Below are 14582 nucleotides of genomic sequence, written 5' to 3'. Positions count from 1 at the left end.
TTTCAAACTTTTACACGACCCGGTATTACGATATATATTGAGAGAAATAGAAAACTCATTCCTAGAAAATATTTGAACTTAATTAGAGCTATTCTTTGGAATGGGATTTCAAGTAATAGAAATTGTCGCCAGGGATGTCTTTTAGCTTTTTAACGGTTTTGGACGAGATTTTTGATGTCAAAAATATTTCTTATATGTATGGAGACGAGAATTTGTGTTCAAATTAAAAGTTAATATATACCATACCAAAAATGTCCTGAGAGATCTCAAACTTTGCAAAAGAGTTATTTTTTTTATTTTCGCCAGCAGGAAAAAAAATTCTGCAGGGAGAGAAAAATATTTATCCGGAAGAGGGACAGTCTAATGGGTATTATCTTTCGTTATTGGATCTTCTTATATACCACATTTTAAGAAGCGAGAGATTACTTAAATTAGTTATAACTATAAAACGAATTTTATAGCCAAATGTAGATTAGAGTAAATGGGGAAGAGGATATGTCAATTTTAAAGAATTTGAACACCCAAAAAAAAAATTACTGAGTATTACAATGGTTTGTCACTTTTATATATATCTATTAGAATATAATATAACAGTTGTATGCCCGCTCATAAAAACGAATAGGGTATTTATTTCAAAAACAGTGACAGATACAGACTTTACACACAAAAGTAAAAGTTTGTCAGAATTCTGAGTTAGGTATCTAAGGCCATGTTTCATCTTGATTAGACCAGATTCCTTGGATCTGGAGGGCAAGTTCGTTTTTTGGCTTATAAGTTAATTTTTTCATAAATCAAGATTGGTTCGCCGTGTTTCAAAGTGTTCTTTAAGGTATTTGTCGTTGATTCGAAAATGCACGAAAAAAAGTAAAAATCCAAAAAGTGAATGGTTGTACAAACAGAATAATGGAGAATGTATATTGAATACAAATACAAAAAGAGAATTAGGAAGAGGATTAGTGAGTTAGGCTTAGTATGTATCTTCAATATGGTTGAAGGGGGACTAATTATTATGTGTCTATCGATAAGTTTTACTAAATTCTGGAGTTATTTAAAGTATTAATAAAATAATTCGAAATAAAATATATAATTTTACGTCCTAATTGCATTATAAAATAATAATATGCATATCGTGTAAAAGTGTTAACTTGTAAAATGAAATTATACAAGTTACGAATCAAAAATAGGATGAATATTTTTAATGAAGAATTAAGAGTAGGACTTATGGTAAGGATAATTGAATATTCCATGGATAACATATTAATGGTGTAACATTTTACTATTTTGATGGAAATTACTATTTGATAATATAATATTATGTGGGACATTATAAAGTTTCAATGATTAGAGTATTATTAAGGGTTGTAAATCGTACGCATTTTTGGTATGATAAAAATAACTAAAATGAACATGATCACCCTGACAATTTGAAGAATGGCTGGGAGGAGAGCAGCTTAGCTGTCATGACGTTTCATTGGATCAGATATAAGCAACTATGAGAAGATGGAAATATTCTCAAGCCTCAATCCGTACCAAGAAAGCACATATGCAGGAATTACTCAGTTGTAGATCCTCAATTCTACTCTGAATCCGACAAGGACGTACCCCGTGATGAAAATCCTGTTTATAATGAGCATGTTTAAAAAAAAGAAACCAAAAATCAACATAGTAACCCCGACAATTTGAGGAATTTTGTAGAGGTTATCAGCTACAATCAACTGTGACGAGGGAGGGGAGATAAGGAAGTAAAGAAAGGCATTTGGGAGAATTACTCCAATGTCAATCCCCAATTGTACTCTTAGTCCAACAAGTACTTCCAGTTATAACTCTGCAACAAATCCTCAGGGTTACCCTCCGTCTCCACTCCTTTGTGTTATTCTCCACCATTCATGGGCACACACACTTGTAATTAGTAGTATTGTGTCTGTCCTTATTTATTTGGTCCAGTCCAGTCGTAGGATCAGTTTTTTGTAAGCTAAATAAGATATATTAAATATGCATTAAGGTTATTTATTTTTTTATTATTTAAGGGAATAATTAAAAGGAGGAAAAACACCCTCATTGACGTCACGAGGGTTATATTTCACCTTCTTTAACGACCGACAAAAAGGGACTGGACTGGAATGTATGGGACCGGACTGGACCGCGTTCCTCGTTCCTAAATAAGTCATTAAATAATACAACACTAGTCATTAGTTTTGTATCTGTCCTTATTTATGCAGTACAGTTTTAAGAGAGGTGCTATCTTTCCTTCAAACAGTTTATAAGGACTGAAGTGAACCGGACCGAGACTGAACTAAGTACATGATGTCTTTAGTCCCAAATAAGGAACAACAGAACACTATTTGACTTCAGATCAATAGTCATACTTGTCTGCATTAATATAGATGAAGGATAATTGATCAATAAATAAATATAAATTTTCAATCTACTAGCTACTAATTCTTTTGCCATATCCCTTAAGATTTAAGCTTATACATAATTCCTATTCCTCTAGTAATCTTAGTAACTATCATTAGCTTTTTTGTCTAAATAGTAGTTACAACTTGAAGTTAATTACCTGGTTAAAATTTATTGTGTATTCGTATTCGATAATTTTTTTTTTTAAATCAATATTCTCTCTTTAATGATAAATATGTAAAAAATAAAACTTTTATTTTTGTACACATTATCATAGTAATAAGGATCAGTACCACTAAAACAATATTCGTTATAACCAAACTGTAGTAAAACAATTATATTTTATTTATTTAAAATATAAATGTGTAATTTTAAAAAATGAAAATGAAATAATAGCATCAATCAATAATTGGTAATTAAAATTACTGATGAGTTAATTAAATATTGTAACTTGTACAATCTGTTTATTCAAATTACAACATGTACATAAATCGTAACTTGTACAGTACATATATACATTATAATCATCCATTTTCCAGGTTTGACAAGAGTATTTTCCTTTCTACACCTTTTATTGATAATAATTATACTATTTCCTTCTACCAATAAGTAGCAATTGATTTATGATCCCTATATATACACTGGTAGAGCCTACCAACGTACCTCCATTAAGGGTTCATCGTAAATCATGTGAAATTGAAGCCTTTTAAAGAAGACGCAATTACCAAAATCGTAATGGATGTGCGAAAGCAAAGAAGTGATTTAATCATGTTTTAAAATAGGAAAATAAGTATTGTGACAGTTTGTATTTTGTTAGATTAGCCTAGTATAAAGAACATCCTTTAGGTCTTGTGGAGATGAGGTATTTATTGAATATATCAATGATATTCAGATATGCAGTCAGTGGTGGATTTAGGAACCCCTTTGAAGAGTATTTGGCCTGGTCAGGGGCCTGATCATAAAAAATATTTTGTTAGTAAAATGATATAAATGTATGTATATTAAAAAATCTTTGGGTTTCTCAAAAAACGTGTTCTTCTGTTAACATGGGGAAAAAATAATTTTGTATTTCCCGCTTCTTTTCTTAACTAAGTATACCTTGTTTTATTATTGGGCATATCAGATCATGCGATAAAATGTTGTAAAGGTGTTAGTGTATACTACAAACGCTTTTGTACCTGTGAAAAAATTGAACGTTTGAATCTGGCAACCGAACAGAAACGGAATGGTTGTTATGGATTAAACACCAAAAATAAGTTCCATCATTAGTTAATTCTCCTTGATAGACATAAATAAAGATTTTTTTTTTATGTTCCTTTAATTGGTTAGATGGAGTTGCACTGATTAAGTATAAGTAAAAAGTATAGTATTACAATTACTTCATCTAACCTAGGAAATATTTATATTACTTATAAAGGTGATGGGGACGATAAATCGGAATCAAAAAATTTAATATTTGAAATTTGTATCAAAAAGTTATATTATTTGGATTTTGTTTCAAAAAAATTTGACTTTCTGTGAACAGCTGTAGATTTTGAAATGTTTTTTCAAAAAATTTAATATTTGAAGTTTAATTTTTGAAATTTGTATCAAGAAATTATATTATTTGGACCCAAAAACTAAACCTTTCCCCCACCCCTAAAAAAAATATGCCTAAATAAATAATATATTCCTCATTTTGAATAATATTTAAAAAATTATTTAAAATTTGTGGCATGAAAAATTATTTATTGAGCTATCAAGGTGTATTTATAACATAGTAATAGGAGTACCTGGCATTTCTCAAAGTTATTAGCCGTCGACAAAGTTTGCTTTAATAATATCAACAGAGATTCAAATCGTATGAAACCCCGGTATGTTATTTTAAAAATTTGAAGAATGTTCGGGAGGAGAGAAAACACAAGCTTCACTCCGTATAGCAATGACATTGGCAGAAATTACTTCGAAGTCAATCATCAATTCTATTCCGAGTTCAACAATGACTTATTGTTCATTCTTCAAGAATAAAGGAATAATGATGACAGCTTTGATAAATAAAAAAACTATCTTCATGTAGCTATGCACTCGCCTTTTCTATTATTTTTTAATATGATGCGCTAAGCTTTAGCTACATACGCTCGTTGCTACATAATTATTTCTTAGATCAAATAGTCATGGAGTTCTAAGATTTTAAGCAAATACTTAAAAACAAGACCTCGAAAGACATATAAAATGTGTTATATTGACACGATTGTCTTTTTTAAATGTATTTTCTCTTATACTAATCATCTGATTTTAATAACAACCAATGCCAAATGGAAGCTGAATAAAAAAAGTATTGCTATTCTATATGATTAATTATTTGGTGTCAATAACTGTCTTGATTCGACCCTGAAAAAAAGAACAGGTCTTGATGACAATCTTCTTTGGCAGATACCGTAATTCCTAACGGATTCTGAACATCAGCTTGGATATGGTCTTTCAATAGGATTTATTGGTGTTTTCCACAAGGGTACCCCAGACTAAAGTTAATAGGGTTGAGGCCCGGTGAACTTGGAGGTCAAACACTGTGCACAACAAAATTTGAAAAATATATATCTCTAACAATCTAATCTCATCTTCTGATCAGTAAACTTTACTGTTAATTCATAATCACCTCCAGACTTTTTCCGTTCATTCACTACTCCAAAAACCAAGGACTTGTTCAGGTTTCATAATTTTGCAATCTCAACTTTGTATCGTACGGCGAAGAACACAACAAGGATACTTACACTTTTCCACGGTGTTGGAATAAATATTTCCTTGATTGATGGAATGTTTTCTTTAACTGTCGCCCAAATACTTCTGACTTCCCGCCAAAATAACAAACAACGTCCTACTTGTGCATGGGCAACTGTTACATGCGCTCAAAATTATTTGTTCAATTATTGAAATGTTGCTCTCTATAGGCCACAAAACCAGAATTTTTTGGGTTATTAAGGTCCTTTATATTTGCATCGTTTGTAAAAGCGATGAAGAAGACGTCAAAAATTGGTTGACTATTGTAATTAACTAATATAATGAAATAGGTTATTGAATGTTACAATGTAAACTGCATATTACTATAATATAACCTAAAAGAATTGTAGTACTATATTTAATAAAATGATAAATGTAGTCGTTACTTATGCAATAAAAATAGGAGGAGGAGATAGGATTACTTAAGTAATTGTTGGTCTTTATTGGCCTGCATTTACAAATTATTTGTATATCATTGCCTTTTTTGCAAAAGAAATAAAATTAAACAGATATTTATTTATTTTTATATTGAGTTTCGTTGTTATGGAGATGAGACATGACTTGATATTTAAACAAAGCCATGGAAAATAAAAGATTTTTTTTTTTTTGCCTTTAATTATGCATGAACAATTTATTAATTTAAATAAGTATAAGAAGACATTTTAACGACTATTAAAATGATTATATGTAGTTTGAAACAAGACATATTTTGTATATTACAATTTATATATATCTTTTTTTTAACTTCAAATCACAAGATTTGCTTAACTTTATAAACATTGCACCTCTAAAAACCATTCAATGTGAAATTTTATTTTATAGTTATTTGTCATAAAAAAGTGAAAATGAGTGGTCTTGCTTGATAGTATTACTTGTCCGTCAATGTATGAGTCTCTTTCAGAAATTAATAATTAGTCAATCATATCGAATGGTAATTGATAACAGAGAAGTGATTAGCATTTCTTCTATTCGAATCGCTGTGTTGCGTATAATATATTTTATTTTAAATACTAACTCCGTGAAGGATTCGAACTACATCCGAACCCCATGCAACTGTGTGGTGTTTTATTATGGTCATTAATTAATAAAAAAGTATTATTCGGCAATAATTAATTTACCTATATAGAATATGAACAATACCTATTTATAATATTAAAGTGAATTAAAGTATACAATCGTATATATAGTAATAAATTAAATATCATTTTTCGTCTTAATGTATGTTCAATAAATAGTCTTTTTGGCAAATTGGCCTTCAGCGAAATATCTGTTCGACAAACTGTCCTTCGGAAGAATTGTTTTCGTCTAATAGTCCGCTCTCTAAAAATTTGGTTTTGAAATTATACCTGCAAGATAGCCTGCTTTCAGATTGTTGACGTCACGTAAAAACACTCTACAATTGTTGTTTTATTACTAAATGAGTAAGCAAGATTTAAATAAAGGGCTTGGATTGAATATAGTACATTAGTTCATGTACTTAGATTGAGAACATACTTTATAAGGAACCTAAAATCCATTAATTTATTAAATGAATTAAGGTTAATTAATTAATCATTTATATATACATTGTGACGATTCATTCCTGAATAATGGAATTTTATTAATGATAGTATACAATATAATTAATTATTATTTTTTTTCAATATGTAAAAAAAAATTCCTAAACATAATATCACACACTTTGATGAGTCGAGATAATGTACATATTGTAATGTACGTAGAAAAATAATTTTTTGTGCTTAATATCATTTTGACATCATATGAGAACATTACCCAATTTAATAATAAAACTAATCTTGTATGGGTTCCCTCACATGTTTGGAATAGAGTACGTAGGGGGAACAGCTCAGGAAAAGGGTTTTATGAAGATATAAAAAAGCAGACACATAACGATTTAATATGGTCAAATCTGCAACCACTGCTATTATAATATATAATCAACGACAATCATTTTTTACGAGTTGCATTTGGTTTTTTTTTCTCGGTTTGTTTTTACAAAAGTGCTTTTTAGTCGTTTTGTTCCTCGTTTATGACTTTCTTTCAATGTATATAATATGTATGTATAAAAAGGGTCCTTAAGGAAAGAAAAGCATTCCAATAAAATCCAGGAAATGTTCATTAATGAAAGTATCTAATATTTTATTTGAACATTCAAATAAAGTATTCTAAACAAATTTTGATCTTTTATCTATATGTGATAAATTAAAACAAAACAATACTAAACAAAATTAAAAAAAAAAAGATAAAGGTCCCAATTTTTTATTTTTGCCTCACATATACAGCTAACTCAATTTACATACATGTAGCAGGTCAACATGTAAGCAATTTTGTTCCTAAAATAAATAAGAAAACCAATTTACCTTTTTTAATCTCTATAAATAGCCGAATATTTATTGGGGTTATTCAATATCAAACTGTCCAAATCAGCAAATCTTTATTTGATAAGTTCTGAGTTTAAATAAAAATCGAGTAAACAAGCTCTTACAGAGTAAGTGAGCCAAAACTTGCTCTAGGGTGACTAAATTACAAAAAATGGGATTTTTATTGAATCAAAAAAAGACAATACAAAACTAATTTGTGATTTATTTAAATACTATATTTAGTTATATATTTTATTCAATATGTCCTCCTTCACAAGTACTAACAGTCTTGACACCCCCGGTGAACACATTAGCAGATCTTGACAATGAAGGCCGTGTCTATGGCGTACTACACTGCCATGATAGCAGCTGGGATATAATCTAAATTTGGATGAGAGATGTAAAGGAGGTTTTTCTCTACGACAAACACAAATTGCAAAGTCCAGGGATGTTAGGTTACGGCTGGAGGAGAGCCAAATAGAGCCAGGCCAGGCAGGAGTAATAACGTTGCTGGAGAAGTTTTAGTGTTGTATGGGGTTGTAATGGCCTTCTTCATGTTGTAGGGAGTTCAGATGGAGATGCCAACGGTCCCTGAAGTATTCTTGGAACTAACACGGGTGGGGAGTAAATTGCAAACGTGTTATATTTTTGATGGTGCTCCGAATTTTTCACACTCAGAGACATGGAATAAAAACCAAACTTGTTTATTTTTGTTTCAGCTATCGTTTGTTTGCATAATGAGACCTTTCAATTAAATTATATTGAGGATAAAATTTTAATTAAATCCCATTTTGTACGTCATCGATAAGCAAGGACATTTATGACGTACTGTTATCTCATTTTGAGCGCAAGGAAATCTAAGGATTTTTATCAGGCATACTGTTCATATTATAAAATACATACAATACTTATTTTTGGGGGAGCTCATATTAATTTGCTTAATATCGGTGTTGGTCATTCTTAGGACATGCCCTGTAATAAGAAACACCCTTTCATCCACTCTAAAGGATGGGGGATCATTGTAAATGAGAAACCATCAATTTAAAAAACTGTGCAAAACTACATAGCAGTAGAAGAATAGGTATTATGTAATTCTAAAAAAAGGATTAGAGCCTTCTGATTTATAAGTTTTATCATTAAGGAACCCTTTTTATACCTACCTACATGCTGTGTATTTCTTTCCTTGGGCATGAAACGTCACACATACACACACAAAAAAAGAGATCTTAAATATCATTATCATATATATGAATATGTTATAAAACATCATATCTTAAGTCTTACTAAAAGTAAAGCAAAGAAATGATAAATCTACGATCTATGCAAAATAGAAGTACTAAAAAACTGGGAAGTTTTTTGTTTTTTTTAATGCAATTCTGCACAGAATGGATCAAAAATATTTTTACCTTGATAGCTATCATATTTGCTACTATTTCGTCGACGGGATCTTCTTTGTTGATTCAAATCCTTCCTTCGGGAGTAAAAATTGTTTTCATTGTCATGATTAAATGTGCTGAAAAAAAAAAAAGGAAATCAAGTTATGCATATAATGTATGTGGAAGTTGCAATTTTGTACAAGTTGTAACCAAAAAATGAGTTGAATAGTTTTCAGTATTTATGGTGATCGATGAAAAATGCAATAATTGAATATTTCGTAACATATACTTGCTGACTATTTTGATGGAAATTATTATTTGATCATACTTATTCAGTGGAACATTATTTAGTTCGCAGTTATTATATAGCATTTAGGCTGAAAAGTTCCGGGCTTAACAAAGAAAATGCGTTTTTTCTTTCATAATGGGATTTTTTTAATTATTATTATATATTTTATTTTTTTATTCGTTTTACGGAGCAGACTCCCCATAACACTTTTCAGGCCCTTGCTTAGCTCAAACAGTATTTTTTCCCATCAAGAAGTTATGCAAAAAAACGATTTTTATTTTCCATATTTTTGGAATAAGAAAAGTAACGTCACACTTAGCACAATAACTCACAAACTAAAGAACAGATTCTCATGACATTTTGACAGATGTCTTTTGAATATTGGTACTCACTCAGATTGAGGTTATTTAAAAAACTGCCGTCTATGTGAGAAGCCCGGGGCTTTTCACGCCATGTATTAACTCGTAATTACAGAGTGAGACAACATAACTCCCTTTTTCCATAATTAAGTTTTATTTTTGTGTCATAATAATAGACTACATTTAAAGTTGTTTTTTTCTTCAACATTCCTTATGTTGTTACCTCAGAAGTTCCAACCTTCTTCTTTGAAATTCCAAAAAGAACACGACCTTTAACATATTTTTCTTCCCCATTCATCAGCCCTTTTAGATTTATTGTTTTACACCGTTTTGAGAATCATTTGAGATAGGTGATGTCCCTATTGCCCATACACCGAATATTTGAGTACCCGGCGTTTTTTTAATTATTTTTTAATTAATTTTTCATTAAACGGTTTTAAAGGGAGAATTACTTTTTTACAAAAAATGCAATATTTAACTAACCATATTATTTATCATTATAGATGATTATGCAATCAATTATTAGCGATTCTGCAACGGACTTACAAAAGTTGATATTCCCCGATATATCCTATTTCAATAGCTTTATTGAAACATATTTAGAATTCTTGCATGACACCAAAATCTATTGGCACCAATTTTAGTTCTCTAGCATAATTATCAATGGAGCTATATGCATTCAAAGAATTTTGAAAATTTCAAATTATATAAATGAATTCAAAAAATTGTCTTTTGTATATTATAAATTAAAGCCATCCACTGATCCTCATAAATCGCACTAACAAAAATTAGTTAAATTTTTTATAAAATATTATGTCAAACTATTTTTTGGCAATATCTATTTTCTATGGTAAACGCACGTTCCCCACCATTCCAACACATGATAGGGACTGACTGTATTTCAAAGAAAACTTTATAATTTTCTTACTAGAATGAAACATGCCCTATTTTGCTACTACTTTGACAAACTGATTGACACACAATTATAAAAAAAAAGAAGTTACAGTCATTTGCAAAAGCTTCAAACAACCTCTGTTATAACATTTAATTCAATAATTATCATTTTATTGACGTGTATGAACGCGTATTATTCAAGTTTTCACTGGGTCTAGCGTGTGTGCGTATTAATCTCTTGCCTAATTACGCTTGCAAGACAAGGTTCTGCTCAGATATTCTCTGTAATTTATATTCTTCAAAAATGGGCAAAAAAGCTACTTTTTCTTATGTTAAAAGGACTAAAATAGTGACCTGACAAGAAGAAGGCTATTCTGATCGTCAAATTACCGTAAAAATCTCAAGTAAGTCACATGCTGCTGTCATTTTTGTGAAAAATTTGGGATTTATAGTGATAAAAAGAGAACAGGGCGTCCAATAAATACGTGAACGAGAGATGAGGCCATGATGAAGTTGACTATTTCAAGATCTCCTACTAGTTTTTGCTAACAGAAATAGGTCTAATTTGATTCGAAAAGGGTGCAAAGTAAGTGTCAGCACTATTTCATGTCATTTGTCAAAGAATACATCTTAAAAATAAATCTGCAAAAATAAGAAAATATCCCAAGTGGTCTTAAACTAATGTAGAAAATGACTGATTGATGCTTCTCCCTGTATATAACTAATTTAATTAATTTTAATAGAACAAAAAGAAATGATTTCATAGTTGATAATTAATTAATTGATATGACGGATATACTAGTAGAATAAAGATTAATTAAACGGTGAAATTGTAACTTGACAGACTCTTTATAAAGGTTTGCATCTTCTACAGAACATACATATATAGTTTAGAGGTGTTCTTAAATATATATTTTTTCCAAATGTTAGGGAACATAGTCCAAAATTGTTTATTATAAGTTTAAAAAAGAACTTATAATCAAAAGATGTTTACTCAAAATGTATAAAAAAAAGTAAAAGGTCTTATACTATGCACAAAAGGACAAAAAATTGCGTGGTAGAGCAACATATTACTTTTCATTTTATATGAATGTTAATCATTTTAGGGTGAAAGTGAAATTGAACTTTTTTTTAAATTGTTTGTTTATCTTAAAATGTTATTCATAAAAATGTTCTATTTTAACTTATATAGACATTTTTTGGTAAGAATGTGAAATTTAGAAATTTCAATCGCGATTTGTAACCTCTAAAACAATGATTTCCAAACGTTTTATTACTCTGGAGCCCCCAGGCGTAACGGATCCCAAGCATTGGGGTCAAAAATTTAAACATTTATTTACATTTCTTGATAAACTTGAGGAGGTTTGGTGGAATCCCTAAATATGACTCAAACAATATATTTATATTATTTTAGAGGCAGGAAGATTAATCCAATTTAAATATGTTTCATATCCAATGGAACATATTTGATTAGTATTTATTAATTAGATGTAAGTAATTGACATATTTAAATATATAATTTCAAAGCTTTTCCTGCTTCTAAAATATTCATTAATTCTTAGATGACTTAATTATATTTAATTTCGAAATATTTTCAAGCAACCTCATATTGTTTAGTTATTAAATATTTGTTATGAAAATTTATAGTTAAAACTGAAAAAATCAATCGAAATCGAACCTTTTTTTTACGGCAAATCTTTTTTAGTTGTAATATTAGGTTTATTCTTTAGTTTTACTAAAATATAATGCAATTGACAAAAATGTGCAAGCATTTATTTCTTCCAAAGAAGACCCTTCATTTACTTGATTTTTATATTTGAAGTCCCATTTGTAAGAACTGTATTCAATATAACTTAGTAAATATTTTATCTTGTGAATACTGGTATATTTTATAAATCTATATTCCCTTTAACTTTCATTTTTATATTTATATCATTTCAAAATATTACTCTGAATCAAAATTATACTCTAAAACATGATTTAAAAAAAGGTTTTAAAGCTCTACTGTAATTGAAAATTTTAAAGATCATTTTCGGGTTCTATGGTTTAAATAACAATAATAAATGTGGACTTTATCCAGCAGGCGTTCTACTACCTAAATTTTGTTGCAAAGTATCATTAGCAGTCTGTAGACAATAAAATTATAACTCTTAGGTTAAAAAATAAATGTTTATTCTTATTTTTTTTTTAATTATTTTAATCAAAATATGCGAAAAACAAGTATAGTAAGTAAGTACTTCTTTCACAGAACGCTAATTTTCATAGTACAATTGAACAATTTGTACACGTTGTTGTGGCGTATATCTTACCATGATGAATTGTAAAACAATACTGAGTAAAAATGACGTATAAATTTGACAAAACTCCCGCGCACCTGTCAAAAAATCCATACTGGAAAAAACCGCTTGTTTTGAATCACCCTTCATATAAAATAGGTTTTAATTTATCACCCACAGATCCTTTCTCTAAAACTTGTAAAAAAATTATAAGAACTGTAAGTATTACATTCAATATATATATTTTTTTTTATGTTCCTTTAATTGGTCAGATGGAGTTTTACTGATTTTTGTGTCCTTAAATAACAATAATAAATGTGGTTTTTGCCGGAAAGTGTCCCAAGAACTGAATTTTCTTTCATTGTGTAATATAAGAATACTGTAATTTTAATTTGACATTATTGCAATGGTGTTGGATGTTTATGACCAGAATTGAAGAAAATATAACCTTTAACGAATGGCAGACTCTTCGTAGTTGTAACATGAACAGAACCATTATTCTTTTATTCTTGAGGAGGGTACATTTCAGAATAAGTGAGTGTGCTCGTAAATGGCAGAGAGTAATACTGAGGATTTGACAGCTAAGCTGTTCTCTTCCCAAAAATTCTTCAAACTGTCAGGATTACCCCAATAATTTTTGGTTACTTTTTCTTACATACAAATGATCATATTTTCTACAACTCTACTCATTGCTATTGTTCCCACGGGAAAGGTCAAATTATAGCAAATATATTTCTTATCATTTCCCATCTTCCTATCTAGTTTTTTTTTTATTTCCAAAGTAAGTTTATCAGCAATCATTTCATGAATATTTGTGTAAATAAAAAATTAGTTAGATTCTCTATAGTAAAATAATGCTGATTAATTTATCTCATTAGGAATAAATAGATATATTATTTGGAAGTCCACATCATTTTGGCCACAAATTTGCAAGTCAATGATCCATAGAAAGTAATTATGGTGAGTCAATGAATATTTGGGACTTTTCTTTATTTCTGTAAATTCGTATTTCATACTCTATGAACTTTTTTAGTGGAAATTAATAATGAATACAGTACCTGGAATTGTTCTAAGCTATTAGACGTTGACAAACAAACTTTACTTTAATATTATAAATTTGTACTCGCCTCTGTTGCATTCTTATTTTTTATATCAGGGAGTCACTCAGCTCTAAGATATTCAGCGTAAGCACAAAAAATGAGGCTTTATTCAAACTTTACTTTATTAATATAAAAACGGATATACAATATATTTCTTATAATATAGGAGCAGTGTTGGATCGATCCTAGGACTGATTTCCTAATCAGCCTTCTCTCTCTCCCCCTTTAGTCTTATTTATTGGTCTGATCTTTTTTATCATCCAAAGGTCCTAAGGATTGATAAGTAGGTCCTTCATATCCAGACTATCTTAATAGCTATTCTTCATGGTAGTTATCCAAATAAGTCCGTCAGAGCAACTATTATTTATCTATTAAGCACTCCTAAACTATCATTGTCATATTACCTCTCCACAATTTAAAAAGATGAAATTTATGAATATAATTTCATAATGTTAAAATCTTACATAGTAATGTATCGAGACTGTATTATAATATTTTAAGAGAAGCGTATCTATACATTTGTATAGAATAGCACTATTTTTTCACAGAAATAATAAGATGGCCAATATACGTATATATATACGACGAGGGATCAACAAGAAATTGCATTCCTGCCCTTTTGGAAACGTAGTACAAGTATAAAACAGCTTATTTCTTCCTTCATTTATCAAAAAGAATAAATTACGAAATACCAATGACAATAGCAATAGCAATGACGTATATAGCCAAATTAGTGAATTGACAGTTGACATCAAAATACATAGGGTGTTTTTG

General features: G+C 29.4%; 1 protein-coding gene across 2 annotated transcripts in view; it reads right to left on the bottom strand.

Annotated features, from left to right (window-relative positions):
* The window catches only part of LOC121123780 (band 7 protein AGAP004871), a 179097-nt gene that overhangs the window by 155863 nt on the left and 8652 nt on the right, over nucleotides 1–14582 (bottom strand). For both annotated transcript variants that reach the window (XM_071889440.1, XM_071889447.1), the window contains exon 2: nucleotides 8921–9027. In XM_071889440.1, coding sequence (XP_071745541.1) covers nucleotides 8921–9027 — 107 coding nt within the window. The remainder of the gene's footprint in view (nucleotides 1–8920; nucleotides 9028–14582) is intronic.

This window comes from Lepeophtheirus salmonis, chromosome 1 (assembly GCF_016086655.4).
Source record: "Lepeophtheirus salmonis chromosome 1, UVic_Lsal_1.4, whole genome shotgun sequence".
NCBI lineage: Eukaryota > Metazoa > Arthropoda > Copepoda > Siphonostomatoida > Caligidae > Lepeophtheirus > Lepeophtheirus salmonis.
Note: the sequence above shows the minus strand (reverse complement) of the source record. Positions and strands in the feature narration are given on the sequence as shown.